Source organism: Pteronotus mesoamericanus, unplaced genomic scaffold (genome assembly GCF_021234165.1).
Source record: "Pteronotus mesoamericanus isolate MK-2021 breed Mesoamerican mustached bat unplaced genomic scaffold, CSHL_Meso_final scaffold_54, whole genome shotgun sequence".
Taxonomy (NCBI): domain Eukaryota; kingdom Metazoa; phylum Chordata; class Mammalia; order Chiroptera; family Mormoopidae; genus Pteronotus; species Pteronotus mesoamericanus.
Genome location: NW_026555321.1, coordinates 21,232,012 through 21,255,563, shown reverse-complemented (window position 1 = coordinate 21,255,563; position 23,552 = coordinate 21,232,012). Strand labels below are relative to the sequence as shown.

At 45.7% G+C, this 23,552-nt stretch overlaps 1 protein-coding gene across 1 annotated transcript in view; it reads right to left on the bottom strand.

Moving 5' to 3' along the window:
- BFSP2 (beaded filament structural protein 2) overlaps nt 1-23,552 on the bottom strand; it is a 60,440-nt gene that overhangs the window by 19,919 nt on the left and 16,969 nt on the right. Inside the window, exons 2-4 of the mRNA XM_054595031.1 lie at nt 8,369-8,451; nt 3,681-3,837; nt 2,526-2,687 (exon numbers count right to left, since the gene is read on the bottom strand). Of these exons, the coding sequence (XP_054451006.1) occupies nt 2,526-2,687; nt 3,681-3,837; nt 8,369-8,451 (402 nt within the window). The remainder of the gene's footprint in view (nt 1-2,525; nt 2,688-3,680; nt 3,838-8,368; nt 8,452-23,552) is intronic.

Here is a 23,552-nt window from a genome sequence, read left to right as displayed (position 1 = left end):
TCTGAGCTCTGCCTCTCCGCAAGAGGCCCACGCAGCACCGGCCAAACTTAAACAAGTGCTGCCTGTTTTCCCTGAGATGTAGCTTTCAGAGTACTCTGTTAAAAAGACGCTAATGAATTTGTTCAGAATTAATGTTTGAATTACTGGTGGGCTGGTGATGATTCTCAGGAGGTTGAGGGGTGAATAATAATGGCCAGTTTTTTCCTTTACATTATGCAGGATATATTCCTATTGATGACAATGCCCTTCCCCCCTTTCTCAAGCTATAATCACTACAGTGTGGGGTACACCCCAGGGGTGTTGGGACAGATGCAAGGTTGCAAATAGCTTTGAGGACAGAGCCAAGGAGAAAGGACAGCCCCAAACAGAAAAGTCCCTGGACTGAGAGGCAGGAGAGCTAAAAATGATGGTCACACACACGCCAGCTGTGTGACCACGGCTCCGCCTGGGTCTCCGCTGTCTCACCTCTAAAGTGAGGGAATGGAGACAGATGGTTTCCAACGTCCTTAATTATAAACATTCATGGCTCTCCTAAAAAAAGAAGTAATGGACCAAAATCAAATCTACGGTATGGTTTCATTCTCTGTGTTAGTACACCACTCACCGGGTTAGGGTGGGGCGGGGAGAGGCTGCATTTTGTGATGTTATTAGGCACTATTTGCCATAAAAAGTTTTTGTTGTGACCTGGTTCAAAGAACTGAAGGTCAGAAAGAAGAGAATCTGTTGAAAAGGGGTAGGGTGTGGGAAAACAGGGGGGCGAAACTTGTTTTCTGGGCTGGAGAACCTTGGGGGCTCCAGCGTTGGTACAGACCCTCCCAGGAGTGTTCCTGTTGGTCCTTGGGGGGCAGCGGAGTGAAGCGGACGGGGAGAAGAGAGCAAAGAAAAGGTCCTCTTGGTTTTCTTTTGGTAGCTTTTGGACACTCATGGTTCTCAACCCTGGCTGTGCATTAGAATCATCAGAGAACTGAGAAAACCACAAAGTCCCCCTCCTCCTTCTGACTTAATTGGCCTTGGATGGGGCCTGGGCTTGGGCACTTTTGAAAATGCTCTGAATTAACTCTGCTGTGCGGCCAGGATTGAGAACCACTCAGTGGCGACCGAGGACGCAGGAGTAGCCTTCTTACCTTGACTCAAATAGCTACCTTAGTTTTCACACTTTCTTCATGCTTTGTTTCCCCGTCTGCCTCGAAATCCCAGTCATACATGGGTGGGGGATGGAGAAGGGAAGAAACCCTATGCGTTCTACTTCTGACTAATTCCTTTATTATTTATGAAGTTTAATAAAAGTCATTTTCTTCCATGAATAAGAGTCATACTACTTAAGAAGTACTCAAAACAAGAAAAACATTTCAAAGTGTTAAATAGGTCCATCACTGCAAGACAAGCACGGCTAATACCATGTGTTTTAGTGTTTTCTTTCTAATCTCTTCTGGATGCTTAGTTCCGTTGTTTGAATGCTTTCTCCTACTGTGTACACCGGGGGCTGGCAAACTGCAGCCCGCAGGCCAAATCCAGCCCATCTCCTGTTTCTGTAAATAAAGTTTTATTGGCGCACAGCCACAGTCATTTCTTACCTATTGTCTACAGCAGCTTCCACATGACAGCGGCCGAGTTGAATATTGCAACAGAGACCGTGTGGCCCAGAAACCTCAATATCTTGTCCTTCACAGAAAAAGTTTGCTGGCCCTGGTAGATAGAACTCTGTACTCTCTTCCCCACAACGCCATTTTACCTTGCTGCATGAGCATTTTCCCATGTTGTTACAAATGCGTTGCGAATATCATTTCTAGTAAGTGCCTGGTGTGTCATTGCATGGTTAGTCTTTATCCTATTGTTAAACATATTATGTGTTTTTCCCCCAAACTTTTTCATTCTCATAATGAATACATCAGTGAGTATATTTGGATGTAAACTTTACTTGTGTTCTTTTTAAGAATCTAATTTTTTATTGATTGCTTTGAGAGAGAGAGGGGAAGGGAGGAAGGGAGAGGAAGAGATGGGGAGGGGGCGGGGGGAGAGAGAGAGACATCGATTTGTGGTTCCACTTATCGTGCATTCATTGGTTGATTCTTATATGTGCTCTGCCTGGGGATCGAACCCACAACCTTGGCATATGCTAAGGATGATGCTCTAACCAACTGAGCTACCTGGCCAGGGTTTTACTTGTACTTTCTATGATTTCTTTAGGACAGTGTCCAGATTATTCAACTGGTAGGTAGGGTCATTTTAAGACTCTTGACACATACCACTAAATTCCTTACAGAAAGGGGTCATAGTAGTGTTCCCCGATAATATAGGTGAAAACCTTTTCCACATACTTGCCAGCATTATTATTACTATTACCATTTTAAACTTTTCCTGCTTTTAGACAGGTAAACAAAAACTATTATTTCAACACACAATTCATTCCCATCTAATGAGATTGAAGCAGCTGCCTTTCTTCCTTTGCATGTCGACCGCTCTCCATCTTTGCTTGGCCTCCGCCTGCGCAGGGCAGGGCAGAGGGTGCGGGGCCTACCTCTCACCTTGGCTTGGAGTGAGGCTCCTGCTCGCATCCGGCTCTTTTCAACATCTCTCTCCCAGTAAATTCTGATCATCTCAAGGATGTCATCCAGACCGGTGCCCATGGGGACATCTATTTGTTCCAGCTCAGATACCGCTAACTGCTTATACAGCACTTTCACATCCTGAAAATGACAACACGTGCCGCCGGTGGGTTCCACGGGGGAAAGAAGGGACGTGGAATTCCAGTCAGCAGAAGCCCAGCTCTGTGGGCAAACACTTAGTTTGCTACAGACAGACATGGGGTTTTGCAGACACTGACCAGGTCCCCGATTCTCTTCCCAGCACAGGGACCGTATTCTCTTTTCCCAGGATGCATTTCTCAGCTGGCCTTCACTAGCGCAGGCCCAAAGCAAAAATCCAAATAACTCACTAAGTACCAACACAGAGGAAGCAGCGCAGCAAGATGACACTTATGAATTTCATAAAGTCAGAGTAGGCTGAAAGATTTAAAGATAACTTGGGAGGCTCTTACCATTGCAGCGTGGTGAAGAACTACAGAGCCAAGAGCAGGAGGATGGGGGCGGATTGGTTCCTGGTTTGCTGAAGGTTGGTCAAAAGAAGGAGTTTCCTGGCATCAGCATTGTTAAGTGGGTTTTTACTTTTCCAACCACAGGCTCTTTAGGCCTCAGATCAGACAGTGGCATGTGGCAGGTGGTTTAGAAGCAGTGACGTTTTGTAGGGGACTGGACCACACGGTCGTGGGAGGGCCTCTCTGTCCTGCCACTCAATGTTCTGACCTAATTCCATTAATGAGTGTGTGCAAACCACAGCCTTGATCAGAGTTGCTCTGTTTGTCCTCTAGTGTGCTGAAAACAAAGGTCTGAACTTGAATGCCTTCAGGGATGGGAGGCTCCCTCCCACGGAACACACAATTGTTTGGACCCGCTGCCTCTCCCGGTTCTCATAGCAGCCTGGTTCTGAAGCCCTCTGAGTGGGAGACACCTGGGCTAACCTGACCCACGACAGGTTCTGAAGGTGCCTTACCAGCATCTCCCCTGCAGCCCTGGGCAAGTGGCGTGGAGTGAGGAGCCCCTCACCTATGGTTCGAAGCTCAGCCAGACAGGAGAGTATCTCTGGCGTTGTAACCGCGCAGTGTCGCCCCAGCTTCAACCTACCTCTTCATAGCTCCTTGACAGAAAGCCAAGTTCTTCTTTCAGGCTTTCTATTTGACTTTCCAGATCCATTTTTGTCAAATTAGCTTCATCGATGACTTTATATAGAGAGTTAATTTCTTCTTCCGCTGCCTTTCGAAACGGCTGCTCATTTTCATATCTGCAGATAAAAGAACTTATTCAGCATAGCCAGGCAACCCAAAAGACAAAATAGTCTGATTGTAAGTGTTGCCAACAGGCCAATTACGTGCTAGTTAGACAATGAGTGTTAAATGTCACTTTTCTAGCAGCTTTGAGAGCACGGTTAATGTAATTGTTACATGTCGATTTGTTAAAGTGAGAACAATTGCTGCCAACTGGGCTACCCTGGTTTAGCGGGGTGCCAGCCCCACGGGGCCCTGGCAGCCCGGAGCTCTAGGGGAGCTTCTCCAGGAGTTCGAGGATGCACATCGTCATCATTGCTCTGATTTGTTATCCTTCTCAACTGAGGGCCCTTTAGCAAATATTTCTGAGAATCTGCCAAGTACCAGACTACGTGCCTATGACCCCAAAATGAAGAATGTGGTTTCTATCTCCAAAGATCTCACGTAGTATTTCAGGACCATGGCTGCCAACCCAAAGGCTTCTAGGGGCCAAGGGGTCAATGTAGGTGAGGGAGGAGGGCTAGGCCAGCAGAGAGGGGTGGGGACTGAAGCACAAGCAGCAGCTTTTATATACTTTGCCTAACAGGGTGCTGCTGCTCAGCGCCTCCCCTTTACCGCCTTGTGGGAAGCATATGGCAGTTCAAGAGGAATGAGAAAGCTGGGTTTACATGTGAAATAGCCAGAGTTTCAAAAACTTACAACATACGCAATAACACAAATGCTCATGCACGTGCATACACATTGACTCAAGTCCGAAACTACCCACTCTGAGTTCCCTCATTTTCTGGTTTACATGAGCTTTCTTTCTAAAAACGACCCCACATCTTTGCTGCTTCCTCCCCACATCGTTCCTTTCCTGCCATGGCCTTCCATCCAGCTGTACCACGCAGCCAGATTTCACAGCGTACCTCGGTCCCCTCACAGAAGGGAGACTGCACGCCTCTCACTCCAGGAAGCCTCTGCCTCGTAGGGCCTTAGAATTTTAAAGAGACTTTGGCATTCCGCTATTGAGACCCCTACCCAGTGACAGTCCCCTGATAGCATTCTTGATAAGTGATCATGCAGCCTCTGCTCGAATATTCCCAGTGACAGGGAACGCATCATCACGCAAGGCCACCATTCCATTTTTGGGCAGCTCTAATTATTGCAGGTTTATTCCCTCCGAGAGCTTAAATCTCCATTCTTGTAAGAATCTGAGTTCCACCCATTGGAATACCCACAGTCAGCCTCCTGCTTCCTTCTGGCAGCTCTACAAATGTTTAAAGGCTGTCACTCTGCCACTCCCTGATTTCCCCCTCCCCACCTCCCCGCCCCAAGCCTTTAGCTCCTTAAGTTATACATTCTCGTTTCCTCCCTCCATTCTTGATGTAAATTGGTTTCCACATTCCTCTTTATCCAGGGCAGGGACTGTGGCCTTTCCACCTTTGTATTCTCAGCACCCTGCTCCAGGCTTCCGATACATTTATGGAATGATTATAAAGGCTCTAATTGGTCTTATGTCCTTAAAATGTGACACAGAATGCAAAACTCCAGATGTTGCCTGATCCGTTCGGAGTCCTGAGAGACTGTCTGCTTCTTTGGTTAAGCCCTTTCACGCTCTTCCTCATGGACTCTAAGATTTGCTTTGTGGGTTTTTGTTTGTTTATGTGTTTGTTCATTTGATTTCGACCAGCTGTATTTGCTGCTGACTAATATCGGGTCTCCTGTCAACTAGAACCCCCAGGCATTTTTCACAAGAGCTGCTTGAAGCCTAATTTCCCTGTCCTCCCTCGGTGCACCTGGTCTCTGAGCCCAAGTAGAAGTTTGTATTTATCCTCTTTGTTTCATTGACCCATTGTTCCAATGTGTTGGGACAGTTTTGAATCCTGATTCTGTCTTTCCCCACTTCACCACCCCCTGGGTTTGTATATTTTGCCGTTTTGCCCCATTTGCGTTCATATACCTTGCAGAGCAAAATAGTAATTGAAAGAATTAAGGACAGAGCCCATGGCATTCCACCAGACACTTCCCTCAGACTTGGGGCCACACCTTTGAATCAGCACCTGGGACATGGTTTCTGAAGCGTTTTTCTGTGCTCTATATGCCGGATCAACTTTTCTACCCCAACACGCTCTTTATGAAGGATTGTATGCTCAGTAGCATTTAGTCCTTTTGGAAACAAGTCCTGTCCTCCCAGCTGAAATGAAAACCCACCCACATGACTGGGCTTGGTCTCTGGAAGAGTCCACCTGGGACCCCTGGAGTCATGTGTGCTCATCTCTCGAGGGAGCCTGGACCCTCTGGGATATGGTCCATTCCCACATTGGAAGGTCTTAAGTGTCCCACTGACTTTTTTTTAAGTCTTCTAAAGCAGTGATTTTCAACTGTGTGCCACAGGAATTTTTAAAATGTGCAATACCTGTCTATTTAGTCAAGGGTACTGACCTCTTTTGCCTTGGATTGTCAAATAAAAAATGACAACAGCCAGCACAACAATGGCCATCTGGTGTGAATGAATCAAAATTATACCTATCATTTTTTATCAGATTGGCAAAAAATACAATATAGTTTTTGGTGTGCCACAGAGTTTTAGTATTTAGTTTATGTGCACCACGAGATGAGAAAGGCTGAAAATCGCTGCTCTAAGGATTTGAAATGTATCTGTGATACCCCCCAAGGCTGCGCATAAGCTTTTTGCTCTCTCTTGCTACACTGTCCCCGCTTCCCCTCCATTCTGTCATTTAGCATCTCTGTGCTCATGACACCCAGGTTGTCTCCTCTTAATCTAGAGGCTACTGGCCCCACATCTTCTGCAGCATCCCATAATTTCTGCTTGGTTTCTCCATTATCAGCTGAACTCTTCTTGCTCAAAACTAAAGTCATTATCTGTTCCTGACTTTAATTTTTTTAAAATATTTTTTAAAGGCTTTATTTATTTTTTAAAAAAAGAATGGAAGGGAGGGGGAGAGAGAGAGAGAGAAACATTGACAGAAACATCGAGAGAAACACGCCCCATCTGGGGATCTGGCCCCCCGGGCATGTGCCCTCATGGGGAACTGAACCGGGGACCTTTCTGTTCACAGGCTGACATTCAATCCACTGAGCCACATCAGCCAGGGCTGTCCCTGAATTTTAGACAAGCTCTCTCTCCGCAGTTTTTTGTTTCACTTCTTTGTGTTTTTGTCATCTTGGCTAGCACGGTTCAGTCCCCTTGACTCAAGAGTGGCCACCAATGGAGACACTTGTAGCACATGGAGAAGCTTGGTCTTTGAGAAAGGAAGGGAGTTAGGGTCTGAGGAGATGGTAGAGATTCTCCTTTTCATCACCTGATCTTCTTATGCTAAGATAAGAAAGACAGGGCAGGGGCGGGGGCGGGGGGGGCCGGGAGGGGCTGCAGGGGAACATGGTCTTTCCCTAAGACTCTCAACTCTATGCCTGTTCTCTCAGTCTTTACCAATTTAGGAGAATGTTCCCTTGAATAACAATCCAATCCAACTGCCCTACGTCCAGGACACCTGCCCCACAGAATCTTCTCAAAATCACTGTGTTCGTCCAGAAAACGGTCTTCCTCATTTTGCTTCTCCATTAGACCCAGTATTTCCCAGTCCTCATTGACCTTCGTGATTTTGGCCTAAATGCATATTCCTGGATCATTATTTACTTAATTTTTTCCTTAGATTTACCTACTGAAAAAGTAAACCTTAAATCAATACACCTGAAAAGCTCTTGATATTAAATAAACTTTAAATTGCTACTATAAACGGTAGTACTATAGTGGTAAAACAGTTTCATGGGCCATAAATAGAAGGTAACTACAAAAATAAATACACCACTATTAAAAATAAAATGCTTATCCTTATACAACTTAAAATAATCTTCACCAGCAATACATACACTGACTTTATTCTTGTATACACACACACACACACACACACACACACACACACAAACACACGGCAATATATTTTAGGAAACAGTGTATTAGACTTCAAAGGGATGCTTCTCAAGGCTGGTGAGCTTTAAAAATATGGAGGCCAGAGCCCCACCCCCAGGCACTCTGGTTTAATTCGTCCGTGGGGCTTGCACACTGGCATTTTTAGTGCCCAGGTAATTCTAACACGCAGCTGCCCGTGAGAAGCATTACTCTAAACCAGCAATTCTCAAGATGTGCTCCCAGGACCCGCGGGATCAGCATCATTGGGATCGTGCAGGAAACATACATTTTGGATCGCCCTCCAGACCTATTGAATCGAAAACCCTGAGGGTGGGGCGCAGCAATCTGTGTTTTCGATGAGCTTCTCAGGTGATTCTGAACCACACTAGATTTCGAGAACCCCTGCTCTAACCCACCCGACACCAGGCAAGATCTTAGCCCTTGGGGCTTAGCTTATGTCTGCAAGGAGGGTTTGGGCCTGCCTGTCATGGCTTTGGATTCTCCTGGGGACCCTGTGTCCCACCCCAGGCTTCCATGCGGCTGGAGGTGAATGCAGGAGTCTCCAGGCAGCATGACCCGAGTCACCCAAGAGTCGGGAGGTATGGGCGACTGTCCCCTCTGCAGCAGAGCGTTACCTTTCTTTGAAGTCGTCCACACCTGCCTGGACATTCTCTGTCTGCAGCATGAGCCGAGCGTTTTCCAGCACTGCCTCGCCCACCTGGAACAGTCATACACAGCAAGGGACACAGGGTCACTGGCATGTCTTTCCTTTTTCCCACCGTGACTCGTGCTGGGCACAGAGGCTCTGGGGCACTTTGGGAACTTTAAGTGTCCTTCTCTAAAAGGGGGAAGGAAATCTATAATAAAGCACAGGACCTGGATGTTTTAAAAGAGTTTTTGGAGTTGGAATTTTGAAGTAAAAAGAATCTTCAGAGGCAGATGTGTTCATAGCCTCCGTCACATTGATGAGCTTTGGACCTCTGGAGAAGCTTCTGGCTCCTTAGATGAAGTTTCACTGGCTTGACTTAGTGGCTTCTAACATTTTCTGGTCATGGGTGCCTTTGAAAAGCTGCTGAAACCATGGACTCTCTACATCAGTGCTGTCCAACAGAACCTTCTGTGATGGTGCCTGGTCTCTACCTGTGCTGTCCAACATAGTAGCCTCATGCGGCTACTCAACACTCCGTTGAGACAAGGGTTGCCAGATGGAAGGAGGGCTGGGGAAATGGGCGAGAAAGGGGAAGGGATTAAGAAGTACAAATTGGTAGTTACGAAATAGTCCAGGGGGTGTAAAGCACAGAATAGGAATATAGTCGGTAATATTGTAATGGTGTCAGGCGCGTACTAGATTTATCACAATGATTACTTTGTAAGTTACATAAACGTCTAACCACTCCTCCTGAAACATAATAGTGTATGTCAACCATCATTGGAAAATAAAAAATATTTTAAATTATTTTAAAAAGACTATACAAAATAAGAAAATAGAGTAAATATTGTTGAATGCAGTTCATCCGAAAGGCTCTGGCTGCATGAGGCCTCCCCGAGGACTGGCTTTGGCGGCGGAGGCTGAGCGCGCTCTTCCCGCTCCCCGAGACGCTGCAGCCCCATAGTCAGAAAACCTTCTAGTCTCAGACTCTCAGCCCTGCCGTTTTGCAGGTGACGAATTTGAAGTCTGAGGTGATCACCCTGCTCAATTTCTCACAGTGATGCCGATGACAAATATTCCAATGCAGCACGGACCACGAGCCATAGCAACCTGTACGCTCAAAAAGAACCACGGCGAAGGGGCCTCCCAGTGCGCTGGGCGAGGCGGCCATGCAGCGCGGGCGCTGCCGCTGTGGGCCTGGAGCTTACAGAATTTCCGAGACTGCCTTTAACAAGGGGGATGAAAAACAACTAACATAAAGGGGTGTCTGTGGCGAGCAAGGGGCCCTGAAGCTTAATCTCCTCATTTGGTACAACTTTGTTTTATTTGTTTCTGCTTTTTAAACTTGGGATCTAGGGGATGGACAGAAAAAAGAAAGAAAAAAGAAGACAAAACTCGGTGTGTGGTGGTGGTGGGAAATATGTGTATCATATTTAGAGTCATACAGTTCTGGAAAAGCAGAAAGATGGCTGGAAAGGCATTCACCCCAAGTCCCATCCAGTGAGAACACCGCCAGCACTTGGATGCACTTGCTTTTACTTTTAGCTTTGCGTGAATTTGTAACGTTTCCCCAGTTGATTGCAGACCCTATAAATAAGAGGCTGCCAAGCAATCATGGAGTCGGGTAGGACGAGCAGACGCTGAAGGTGAGGCGAGGTGAGCAGCTGGCTGCTCGGCGCCTTTGCTCCTCTGTGCTCACTTAGGGTTGAGGAGAGGAGAGGTTTCTGAGATCATTTGGACGCTGCTCTGCAGGCAGGGCACTTCTGTCCAAATGCGTGTCCTGGGCGGCTCGTGCAGCCCCAGGCTTGGGGAAGCTGGAGGCCTCCCTGCTTTGCTGTTGTTGAGTAACAACCAGGGGTTTATTCAAGCCTCAAGTGGAGGCTAATTATAGGCCCTGACTTGCCAAAGTGCAGTTGGCTGGCTGGGCTTCCCCATCTCCTTCACTGATGAGAGCCTGAAATAACCCGCCAGTCCACCGCGCAGCCACAGAGAGCCCTTCATGGTTCCCCTGCCGGAGCCCAGCCCAGCAGAGGCCGCGTCCTCTCTGGTGTTAGCGGTGGCTCAGCTGTCCCAGCTCTGGGAAGGGCCAGTCAGGCAGCATGACGAGGGCTGAACCTTGGCTGAGGTTTAGCGTAGGGTGAGGACTGGGGTGGGGGCCAAGGCCAAAAGCAAAACTTGGAGCCTGCAGTGGAACAGCAAACATCTTTATTTCTACCTGAGAAAGCTTCATGAAAGACTCCCTGGGGCTGAGGACAGGCAAGGAAGAGGAAAGGGATGTCGTACTGACGGACCACCTGCAGCTGAGCCCGGCCCCTGTGCTGGAACTGGCTGGTACTGGCTTGTGAGAGGACGTATTAACTATTCCAGGAGTTTTTGTGAACTGGGGGTTCAACACAACCATCATGAAAACTTGAATGATGTGAACTTACAATTAAATATGTTATATTAAAAACACAGGTGATAAATACTCAAAATGCAAAGGTCATTAAAAACTCATCGCTTCCTAATTGTTTTATGATGTGTTACTGTCCTTTCAGCTCTTGGGGTTATTTGTTTCTACTGTATCTGTATGGTGGGAACACTAAATAATGGCGTGCTCAACCCCATTCAGTGACAGCAGGTTGTTAGTTTGATATCAGCTATGGTGGGAGTATTTACACTAGGGCAATTGACAAACACCGACTGAGCCCACACTCTATTAAATACTTAACATTCATGATTTCACTAAATGCCCAGGCACCCCTCTGCTGTGGATTATTGACACACCCATTTTACAGATGAAGATGCTGAGGCTCAGGGAGCTTAAGTAAGTTGCCCAAAACCAAGGGCTGGAGGTTGGCAGAGCCAGAATGCCAAACCAGGTCAATGTGAATTGAAAGTGCATATGTCTCTGTATCGGTTTCAGAAACTAAAAGGCACATCAGGATCAAGAGAGGCTACTGTGGAATATTGTTTTCTGTATTTTTCCTGTGACATGGAACAGTCAGGACTCCAGGCTCCTATCTGGCTACATGATAAAGATAAAGAGGTATCTTCCCTATTGAATGCAAATCACACCGAACTGAACCGAACCAAACCAAACCAAACTACGGTGGGCAAGCTTCAGTTTGCACATGATTGTCCTGGGAAGGTTAGCAGAGCACAGCCTTTCCTCCTCCTCCCTCTCCTTCTGCCCAAACATAGAGCGAGAACTACCTTCAAGGAGACATGACTTAAATGCCAGGTCTCCTGTGAAAAACAGACACTGTGACAGCAGCATCAGTGCAAGTTGCTGTGTGCGATGAGGTAGCCTTAGCCTAGCTCCTCAAGCAGCATTTTAAAGGGGTCATCAAAGTCTCACTCAGCGAGAAACAGGAGACTCCTTCAAAGCATAAATGTGACCGAGAAGGAGACCGGCAGGGTTGAGTACCATGAGACCTGGCAGTTGGAGCTCATGGTGGGCTTGGGTTTGGGGAAAGGGCAGGCTGACCACTGGCCTCCTCTGTCAGCTCAGACTGTGCTCGGTGTGGCACGCGGCCCCCTCCATTTATGTCCCTGGAGATGTCCTCCCCGGACCCTCCACGTGGAGGTTCCCTTAGCATGCCCTGTACCAGTAGCTCTCAAAATGCGGTCCCTGTGTTACCAGGGAGCCCCGAGTCAGGGGCGCCCCTCCTTGGTTCTTGCCTTGTTCGCAAGAGAATGCAATCAAGAGACAACACTGAGAGAGGAGATGAGATAGCAAGTTTACTTATGAAATATACTTGAACAAAAGGTTACAGCTGGGCACTCAGCTAATCTGAGCGCCTCATGTACATTGGAAAGCGAAGCTGTGAGTTTGTCTACGTGCTTAAGCAAAAAGCTGCAAGCAGGCACCCAGCTAATCTGAGCGCCCCGACTATCAGCACCCCAGGAGTTATATACTTTGGCCAGCTTCTAGGAACCCTTCCTTCTCCCTCTTCCAGACCGTGGGATCAATATACAGTCACAAAGGTTTTCATTCTCAGCTAGTAAAGGCGTTCTTTCGTAGTTGGTGAAATTGCTACATAGGCTCCCTTCCCCAGCACATAGAACTTCAAGGACTCCCCTTCTGCTGCGCTACCATAGTTTTGCTCGTGATGTTCAGACCACCTGGCAATCTTATCAGACCGGGCTCAGGACTGCTGAGCCAACAGGTGAGACATGTCCCCCTCCCTGCCTCGGTTTACTATCTATCCTGCTTAACACCTGGGACGGCAGTATCAGCACCTCCTCAAAACTTACCAGAGATGCAAATTCTCAGACGCTAACTCACATGTGTGAGGCAGAACCGCCGGAAGTGGGGCCCAACAATCTGTGTTTTAACAAGCTTTCCAGGGGCTTATGAGACACACTGGACTTGGATACCCCTACTTTGCACAGACCTGCCTCTAGTCCTGCTCATGTCACCTCCCAGGGCGCTCCTGGAAGTCCGCCAAGGCCTCGTCTCTGTTGTTGCCTGTATCTAGAACACCTGGTTTTACCACCTCCCACCCATTGCCTTGCCACTTGAGAAACCCAAGCCAACTTTAAAGCTCACTTCACACATGGCTTCCTCTGGGAAGCTTTTTTGTCCATCCACTCACTCATTCTTGCCTTCATTTCTTCAGCACACGTGAGCCAGGCTCTGCAATACTTGGAGGGGCAGTTAGAAAGGGAGGGAAGAAGACCTTGGCTGGGTGGCTCACTTGGTTGGAGCATTGTCCTGTACACCAGAAAGGATGTGGGTTTGATTCCCATCAGGGTACCTACCTAGGTTGTGGGTTCGAGCCCCAGTGAGAGTATGTATGGGAGGCAAAATGATCAATGTTTCTCTTTCACATCAATGTTTCTTTCTCTCTCTCTGCCCCACTTCCCCTCTCTCTGAAATCAATAAATATATCCTCAGGTGAGGATTAAAAAAAAAGAAAAAAGAAAAGGAGGGAAGGCCTTGGAAACAATGGAAAGCCCGTGTGATTTCCTAGGAAGCCACGGAAAGGGTCTGAGCAGGGACAGGTGTGACCCGTGAGGTCCGCGGGTCCTCCCGACCCCCGTGGGGGGCGGGGATTGTGAGATGCAGGAGGCAATGCTGGGGGCGCAGCTAGGGGGCTGCAGGGGGGATGCCGGCGGCTCTCTCTAGGGTGGTTGTAGGGACGGTGGAGAGAAGCCGGCAGGTGTAAGACATATTTCGGGGACGGAACAGACAGTTCTTGGTGATGAAGTCATGGGGAGATTAAGCAAAAGGATTTGAGACTGACCCCTAGGTTCTTAGCCTGAGCTATGGTGCTGACTCTTCCTCTCTCCTTGGGTCACTCCTGCGCCCGAGTCACCCCCGCCTCACGGCACATGTCCCTAGTTTACCACTCTCAGTAGACAATCACAGCGGCCTCGTATTCTTGAACCTAGCTCTTCCACTCACTGCCTTGAGCCAGTTCCTTGGGGAACTCTAATATTTGCTTTCTTCATCCATAAAATGAGGATAACAATACCTGCTACCTCCTCGGTACTTGCGAGAATTAAATGAGCCACTGGGTGAAAAGCACTTGGCTGACTGCCTGGCGCGCAGCAAGCATTCCATGAATGGCAGCCGTTATTATTATTGCTATTTGTCTTACTACAGAGCAGTTGTTCAACGACTGTCAAGCAAATTTGATGGGTGTGTGCAGTCTGGCACGTTCCCGCCCCCTGCACAGGCAGCTGAATGAAGATTTCTACCTAGTGGCTTGATTCCTTTTTTCCTTTCAGTTTTTCCTGTCCATAGTCACTTTGAAAAGCCCTGGTCCCTGGAACTGGGAGGGTGAGGATTTTAGCCCTCCCAACTGCCGTCCTCACTGTGGATGTAGTTATTAAAATAGATGGAGCTGGTGGTGGCGGGTAAGAAATTTGACCATTGCTGTGTTTAAAAAGGGCAAAGACAGCAGCATTTTAAAAAGTGTTATCATTTGGGCCCAAGGGTACAATGAATGCTCTATTTGGAGTTCAAGATATTGGCATCCCAGCAGCTGGAGCTGGGGGTGCGGAGTGGAGGCGGGCAAGACTGGGCCCCTGGGAAATTAGGCTCTGCTGTCATGGTGGCGTGATGCAAGGGTCCCTGGGAGGCCTTCTCATGTATATGTGACTTTCAACTTTAGGACGAATGTTCTGCATGACTTACTTCTAGCAGTAAATAAAGGAGAAGTCATTCCCTGTCTCTAGTACCCCAGAGATAGTGCGCCTCCACCCAGAGGGTGAAGACCACCATGTTACCAAGCCAAACAGAGGCTTCTCTGAGCTCTTAAAAAAAAAGAAAAAGATTTTACTTATTTACTTTTAGAGAGAGGGTGAGGAAGAGAAACATTAGTGTGAGAAACATCTATCAGGGGCAATCACACCCCCCCGAGTAGAGACCTGGCCTGCAAGCTAGGCACATGCCCTGATCAGGGATCGAACTGGCGACCTTTTGTGGGACAGCACTCAATCCACTGAGCCACACTGGTCAGGGCTCTGAGCTCATCTTGAGCTCCCAGACGCATTTGTCACAGAGGATGTGTTTTCCCCTCTGGCTTCCGTGACACCACTCTTTGCTGCTCTTCCTCCTGCTAGAGTTTCTCAAGACTGGGTCTTGGGGCTTATTCTTTTTATCCCTACGTGATCTGATCTACTCATATGGATCTCAATGTAAGTGCTGATGACATCTACACGGAACTTTCTTCTCTATTCCATACTTGCTTAGCACTCTCTTTGATGTCTTTTCTTGGATGTATCTCAGACTTCATAAACCTACAGGACCCAAAATGGAATTTTTGATTTTTGCCTTCACATCTCCTCCCACCCCGCCCCGCATCTTCTCCATGCGAGTACCTAGCACCAGCATTTACCCAGAAACCAGTGAGTCTTGACCTCTCACTTTCTCTTACCTCCCATGTCGAATCCAACACCAAGTCTAGTCAGTTCTACCCCCACAGTGTATCTCCAATCCATCTACTTCTTTCCATCTCCACTGGTGCCACCGGGTACATGTCACCAGCATGCCACCCCCGTGTCCTTTTGATCTCTGCTCTATTCTTCTCTCCTCCAACCCATTCTTTATCCTGCTTCTAGAGTGACCTTATTTTTTGTTTTTAATCCTCACCCAAGGAAATGCTTATTGACTTTAGAGAGACAAGAAAGGGGAGAGAGAGGGTCGGGGGGGAGAGAGAGAGACATCAACATGAGAGAGAAACATTGATTGGTTGCCTCCTGTATGTGCTCTGAGCGGGGATTGAACCTGCAACCTTTTGGTGTACGGGGTGACACTCCCACCCACTGAGTCACCTGGCCAGGGCAGGGTGATCTTCTTAAACTCTTCAAATCAGACCACATAGTTCTGATTAAAGGAAATTAAAACTTTTTAAAGGTGTTTCTTGTACTTAGAGTAAAACCCAGACTCTGACATGGCCTTCAAGGCCCTGCATGCTCGTCAGTCTCCCCTGTGCTTGGCAGGCTCAGGCCGCACTGGTCTCCCTCCCTGCTGCCTCCAGGTCCCGGCGCGGGCTGACTCCTCAGCCAGGACCTTTCCCCTCCCTCTCCCCTCCCCTTCCTCGCGTGGGCGGCTCCCCCATCCCGACCACCTCACCTAAGGTAGGAGCTGCCTCGACTCTGCCCCTTTCTGCCTTGATAGCTTTCTTTAAAACACTTATCACAGCTTGTAATTATTATCAATTTCTGTTCGTTGGTATTTGCCACCAGAATATAAACTTCTTGAGGTCAGACACCGCCTTTCTGTCCTGCTGGTTGTCCCATCCCTGGCATAGGAGGCATCAGATGAATTAATGAGCCCTGCACAAGTGCCGCCTCTTCATGCAGAAGCAAGGTGGAGAAGACCTGGGTCTTGGCCTCAGGAAACACCTTCAGCACCTCCCTCTCCCTCATCTCCCAAGTCAGGAAACGATCAATTCTCCACGTTGCTGTGCTCACTCCATTCCTGCTCCATTACCCAGCCTTGCTATGAGCCCTAATCCTCCCTTTTCTGATTTAACCTGATAGTTGTTACCCGAGGATGGAAAGTAAGAAGCCCAGGCAGTGAGTTAGGTTTGCAGTGGCAAGTGGAATTGGGGACACGGACGTCATCAGTAATGGAGAAGCCGAGAGACTTGTCTTGGAGATAGTTCACCCCCAAGCGCAGTCACAGCCTCTGGGAGTCCAGGGGGGGGTCAGGGACACCTGGGGGCTAAGGCCGCGTCTTACTTCAGAAACCTAAGACAGTGAACACTTCTGAGTCTGTGCTGCAAATCTGCCATGACGTCATCGTGAAATTGGGCTCTGGCTAAAGAAAGATTGTCTTCGTGGAGTGAGAGGCCAGAGCTGGCGGGTGCTGTCGCCCATCATTCTTGGACAATCAGGTGCTGCCTGGTGCCTCGAGGTTGCCCTCTGACATGATGGGGAGAAAGTTCCTTAGGCCTCACCTTCTGGGGAAGCCTCTCCACCCCTCCCAGTGCTGGTTCTGGGCTCACCCTGCATCTCGCCTCCAGCTACGTTGGAGTGGGAGGGATGTTATGGACAGCCGGCGCCCATGCTGGGCACTGGAAGGGTTTAACCAGCACTGTGTGTTGGTATGTAGTCCTGGTGTATGTGTCAGAAGGGCTTGTTCGTTGTGAGCCAGCCTGTCAGGGCCTAATTTTCCACAGATGCCGTAACAACATCGGAGTCATCTCTCTCTATTATCTCAATCTCTCTCTTTCTCTTAGATTTGGAGCAAATGCTTTCCAACCTCTGATCCTCCTGTTTACTGGGTACTAAGATACAAATTTGAAGTTGCATTTTACTCAGAGGTGTGATCTTGAAAAAACCCTCACAAGCCCTGGCTGGCTCACCTGGTCAGAGCATCATCCCGTGCATCAAAATGCTGCGGGTCTGATTCACAGTCAGGGCACATATCTAGGTGGCAAGTTCGATCCCTAGTCAGGGCATGTGCGGGATGCAACCAATCTATGTATCTCCCTCACATCGATGTCTTTCCCTCTCCCCCCTACCCTTTCCTCTCTCTCTAAAATTAATAAACATATCCTTGGGTGAGGGTTAAAAATAACTCACTCACAATTTAGACCCTGCTCTTCATTGTAGCTTTATTTCTTCTTTACTCCCTTGCTATGAACTGAATTTTTTTTTTTTTAATTACTGGTATTTTCCCAAGGCCTTTCCTGCTTCCAGGCCTTGACTCATGCTGCCACCTCTGCGTGTCATGACCTAACCATGCCCCCCAAGCCTCTATATTTTCTTTCTTTGCCACATGAACTCCTAGCCACGCTTCAAAAGCCAGCTCAGGCTGCACTGGGTATTCCTCTGGACTCCTCATAGCTCTATCACTGCAATTGTCATGCTGGAATTTATTCTGCTCTTTATCTGTCTTTCCCCACCACTATCCCATGTGTCTGCAGGACAGGAGCAATCTCTCACCTCTGCCTCCTCAGCACCCAGCGCAATGCCTGGCCCGTAGGTGCTCGATAAATGTTTGTTAAGTGAGCAGATGAAGCCAGCTAGCTGGGGAGAGCAAATTAACACAAACATATAAGGCTAAACATAATTAGAGGTGTGGAACTAAGATTCCCGAGAAGCAGAACTCAAAATTTAGAGCCAAACTCTCTTTATAAAATCCAAAATAGAAGCAACCAGAGAAATCAAAACAGAACCCTTTGAAAGCACCATGTTCTATGCCATGATCAGCTCTTCACAGTCATGATCTCATTTAACCCCTACACCCAATGCACATGGTACACATTAGCTATTCCCACTATGCAGACAAGAAGACCGAGGCCCACAGAGTTCAAGTAATGAGGCCCAGCTGAATTTAATCCATGTCTGACTCCACAGCCCATGATTTTTTCCCCTTTAGAAAACTTTTTAAAAATATTAATTTTATTTGGAAAAAATATTATTTATTCATTTTTAGAGAGAGGTGAAGGGAGGGAGAACAAGAGGGGGAGAAACATCAATGTGTGAGAGATACATCGATTGATTGCCTCTTGCACTTCCCCAACTGGGGACCTGGCCCGCAACCCAGGCATGTGCCCTGACTGGGAATTGAACTGGAGACCTTTCGGTTCACAGGTTGGTGCTCAGTCCACTGAACCACACCAGCCAGGGGGGAAAAAAAAAAAACCCTTTTTATTATGGGAAATTTCAACTATATAAAACTACATATAAAGGTAGAGAGAAATTAGAACGATGACCCCTCTCTTCTCCCCACTTCAACAATTAAAATCTCATGGCTAAGTTAAAACATCTTTACTCCCACCAACCTCTTGCTCTGAGGTTTACGCACATATTACTTTACCTAACTATTTCACTAGTCCAGGCTCCATTTTGTACTTCTTGTATTTTAACTGAAAATTGCCACATGGACAACAGGGTGGTGATTGTGATGGGGTGGGGGAGATAAGGAGGATAAATCGTGCCCTGGCTGGTGTGGCTCAGTGGATTGAGCACTGGCCCATGAACTGAAAGGTTGCCAGTTCGATTCCTGGTTAGGACACATGCCTGGGCTGTGGGCCAGATCCCCAGTTGCGGGAGTGTGAGAGGCAGCTGATAGATGTTTCTCTCGCACATCAATGTTCCTCTCCCTCTCTTTTTCCCTCCCTTTTCCTTTCTCTAAAAATAAATTAGATCTTTTTAAAAAAGGGAGGAGGGATAAAAGGTAATGGAAAAATACAATAAAAAACAAAATTGTCAAAGCAATATGTAACATTTGATTTAAAAAAATTAAACAGTACTGACAAGAAAAGTGTTTCCCTGATCCACACTTGCATCCTCCTGAATCCTAATTCCCAGCATGTCCAACTTTTCATTTTCCCAGAGATTTCCCCATGTTTCTACAAATTTCTTGATTGCCCTGGCTGGTGGGGCTCAGTGGACTGAGCACCGACAAGTCAGTTATCAGCCACAGATGTCACGTACTGACCTGGCCGGCTAATGAAGGTTTGGTTCACTCACACGCCCCTCCCTTTTTCTTTATTTATTGGCTGTCTTGGTGACTTTAAATAATAAAGCTCTATTTCTTGTCACAATTATGGACAGTTCCTTTCTCACATTCATGCTCTCCCTTATAATCACAGATGGTTTGTTTTCTAAGGTCACAAGGGAAGACCCAAAAAACTCCCGTTTAATTACTAAATGACTCTACCGATGCCTGTGTGAAATACAGGTCCCTTCTGCTAAGAATTATGATGTAGGTGCCCTTGACTGTCAGAAAATATGGGCAGGTAGTCAAATTGTTGTTTTATTTCCCAGCAGAGCATCCTCAGGCCTGCAGAATGGTGTCAGCTATTTAATGATTTTCAGGGTGCTACCCTCTCTAGGACATGGCTGCAAAACACACAAGTGTCCAACCATCTTGCCTCCTCCCACGCTTGAATTGTGATTCTAACATTACGTAGCTGTTTCTTCTTGTAAAATGGGGCAGCTGTGTCTTGACAGTACCAGGCACACAGTGATTTCTGAATAGATGTCTGTTCAATGAACGAATAAGTGATATACATTTAAAGAGCCAAACATGTGAAATAACATTCACAATTCACAGGCATTAGATTGGCAAACCTTTGGGAGGTGAGGATGTGAAGAAAGCGGAGCTCCTACATGCTGTGTCTAAAATCTGGGATTTCATGTTTTAAATAAAGGTCTGTAGCAAATAACATTAAGGTTGACAATTCTGGATGTTGGGTACTCCTTTTAAATACTTGAAATAGTTCATAATTAAGAAGAAAAAACAATCAAATGAAATAGATTTCAAGACAAAGACCATAAAAGGAGACAAAGAAGGACACCACATAATACTTAAGGGAATAATCCATCAAGAAGATATATGCTCTCAACATAGGAGCACCTAAATATATATGGAAAATCTTGGAGGACTTCAAGAAAGATATTGACAGCAACACATTCATTGTAGGGGATTTTAACACCCCACTGTCAACAATGGATAAATCTTCCAAGCAAAGAATCAACAAGGATATTGTGGCATTGAACAACACTCTAGGTCAAGTAGACTTAATTGATACATACAGAACCTTTCATCCCAAAGAAGCAAAATATACATTCTTTTCAAATGCACATGGAACATTTTCAAAGATAGACCACAGGATAGGACATAAAACAAGCCTAAAACACTCAAGAAAATTGAAATCATATCAAGCATCTTCTTGGATCTCAATGGCTTGAAACTAGAAACCACCCTCAAGGAAAAAAAGCTAAAAAACATTCAAATACATGGAGACTGAATAGCATGCTATTAAACAATGAATGGGTTAACAATCAGATCAAGGGAGAAATAAAAAAGTTTCTGGAAACAAATGAAAATGAACATACAAAAACCCAAAACCTATGGGACACAATGAAGGCAGTCCTGAGAGGGAAGTTCATAGCAATACAGGCCTACCTGAAAAAAAGATAGAAAAATCTCAAATAAACAACCCTATGTCTACAATAACAAGAGAAACAACAGCAAATAAAGCCCTGAGCGAGTGGAAGGAAGGGCATAATCAAGATCAGAGAAGAATTAAATGACATAGAGACTAAAAAAGCAGTTAAAAGGATCAATAAATCCAGGAGCTGGTTCTTTGAAAAGACAGACAAAATTGACAAGCCTTTAACCAGAATCATCAAGAAAAAAAGAGAGAGGACCCAAATCAATAAAATCAGAAATGAAAGAAGTTATAACCAATACCTGAGAAATACAAAGGATTGTAAGAAATTACTATGAACAACTACATGCCAAGAAATTGAACAACCTGGGAAAAATGGACAAATTTCTAGAAATATACAAGCTTCCAAAACTGAATCAAGAAGAAGCAGAAAGCCTGAATAGATCGGTGTTAGCTAGTGAAACTGAAGCAGTAATAAAAAACCTCCCAGCACACAAATGCCCCGGGCTGGATGGATTCACAGGCTAATTTTACCAAACATTTCAAGAAGTAACTCCTATCCTCAAACTATTCCAAAAAATTCAAGAAGAGGGAAGACTCCCAAACTCTTTTTAGGAGTCCAGTATTATCCTAATTCCAAAATGAGGTAAAGAAAGAAAAACTATAGGCCAACATCACTGATGAACATAGACTCTAAAATACTCAACAAAATATTGTCAATCTGGATCCAGCAATACATGAAAAAGATCATACACCATAATCAAGTAGGGTTCATCCCAGGGATGCAAGGATGGTACAGTATTTGCACATTAATAAATGTAATACACCACATAAATAAAATGGAAGACAAAAATCACATGATCATATTAATAAAGATTTCCACTTAAGATCAAGAACAAGACAAGGGAGTCTGTTTTCATCACTTTTATTCAATATAGTATTGGAAGTCCTAGCCACAGCAATCAGACAAGAAAAAGAGATAAAAGGCATCCAAATTGGAAAGAAGGAAGTAAAGCTGTCACAATTTGCAGATGACATGATAGTGTACATAGACAACCCTATTGTCTTCACCAAAAAAACCACTTGACCTAATAAGTGAATTTGGCAATATAGTGCGATATAAAGTCAACATTCAGAAATCGAAGGCATTTTTGTACATCAACAATGCAATGTCAGAAACAGAAACTAGTAAACAATTCCATTTACTATAGCAACAAGAAAAATAAAGTACCTAGGAAAAACTTTACCGAGGAGGTAAAAGATCTGTACTCAGAGAACCATAAAACACTGAAGAAACAACTTAAGGAAGACACAAATAAATGGAAGTATATACCATGCTCATGGATTAGAAGAATTAACATCATTAAAATGTCCATACTACCCAAAGCAATCTATAGATTCAACGCAATCCCTATTAAAAATACCAATGGCATGTTTCACTGATCTAGAACAAATATTTCAAAAATGTATATGGAACCAAAAATGACCCTGAATAGCCTCATCAACCTTGAGAAGGAAGCACAAAGTAGGAGGGATCACAATACCTGATATCAAACTATACTACAAGTCCACTGTAATCAAAACAGTCTGGTACTGGCACAAGAACAGACACATAGATTAGTGGAACAGAATAGGGAGCCAAGAAATAAATCCATGTCTCTATGGCCAATTAATATTTGACAAAAGGGGCAGAAGCATAAAGTGGAGTAAAAATAGCCTCTTCAACAAATAGTGTTGAGTGATCTGGACAGTCACATGCAAAAAAATGAAACTAGACCACCAACTTACACCATACATTAGAATAAACTGAAGATGGATAAAACTTAAATATAAGTCGTGACACCATAAAAGGCCCAGAGGAAAACATAGGCAGTAAAATTTCAGATATCCCATGCAGCGATATTTTTACCAATGTATCTCCTAGGGCAAGGGAGATAAAACAAAAAAATGAACAAATGGGACTACATCAAAGTAAAAACTTTTGCACAGTTAAAGAAACCATCATCAAAATGAAAAGAGAACTGATCATATGGGAAAACATATTTGCCAATAATATCTTGGACAAGGGTTTTATCTCCAACATATATAAAGAACTCACTTGACTCAACACTAGGAAGTCAGACAACCCAAATAAAAAATGGGCAAAGGGCCTGGATAGACACCTCTCCAAGGATGACATACAAAGGGCCCACAGACATATGAAAGGATGGTCAACATCAGTAGCCATCAGAGAGACGCAAACTAAAACCATCATGAGACATCACCTCACACCAGTCAAAATGGCCATCATTAATACATCAACAAACAACAAGTGCTGGTGAGGATGTGAGAAAAGGGAACCCTGGTATTGTTGGTGGGAATGCAGACTGGTGCAGCCACTGTGGAAAACATATGGAATTTCCTCAAAAAACTAAAAATGGAACTGCCTTGTGACCTGGCGATTCCACTGCAGGGATTATACCCTAGGAATCCCGAACAAACACCAATTCGAAAGAACCTATGCATCCCAATGTTCATAGCAGCATTATTTACAATAGCCAAGTGCTGGAATCAGCCTAAGTGCCCATCAGCACATTAGTGGATCAAAGAACTGTGGTACATTTACACAAGGGAATACTACGCAACAGGAAGGAAGAAGGAACTCCTACCTTTTGCGACAGTGTAGATGGAACTGGAGAATATTATGCTAAGTGAAATAGGCCAGGTGGTGAAGACATATACCATATGATCTCACTTACAAGAGGACCTAATGAACAAAAACAAACTAACGAGCACAGTGGAACCAGAGGCATGGAAACATGGAGCCGTCTGACAGAAACCGAA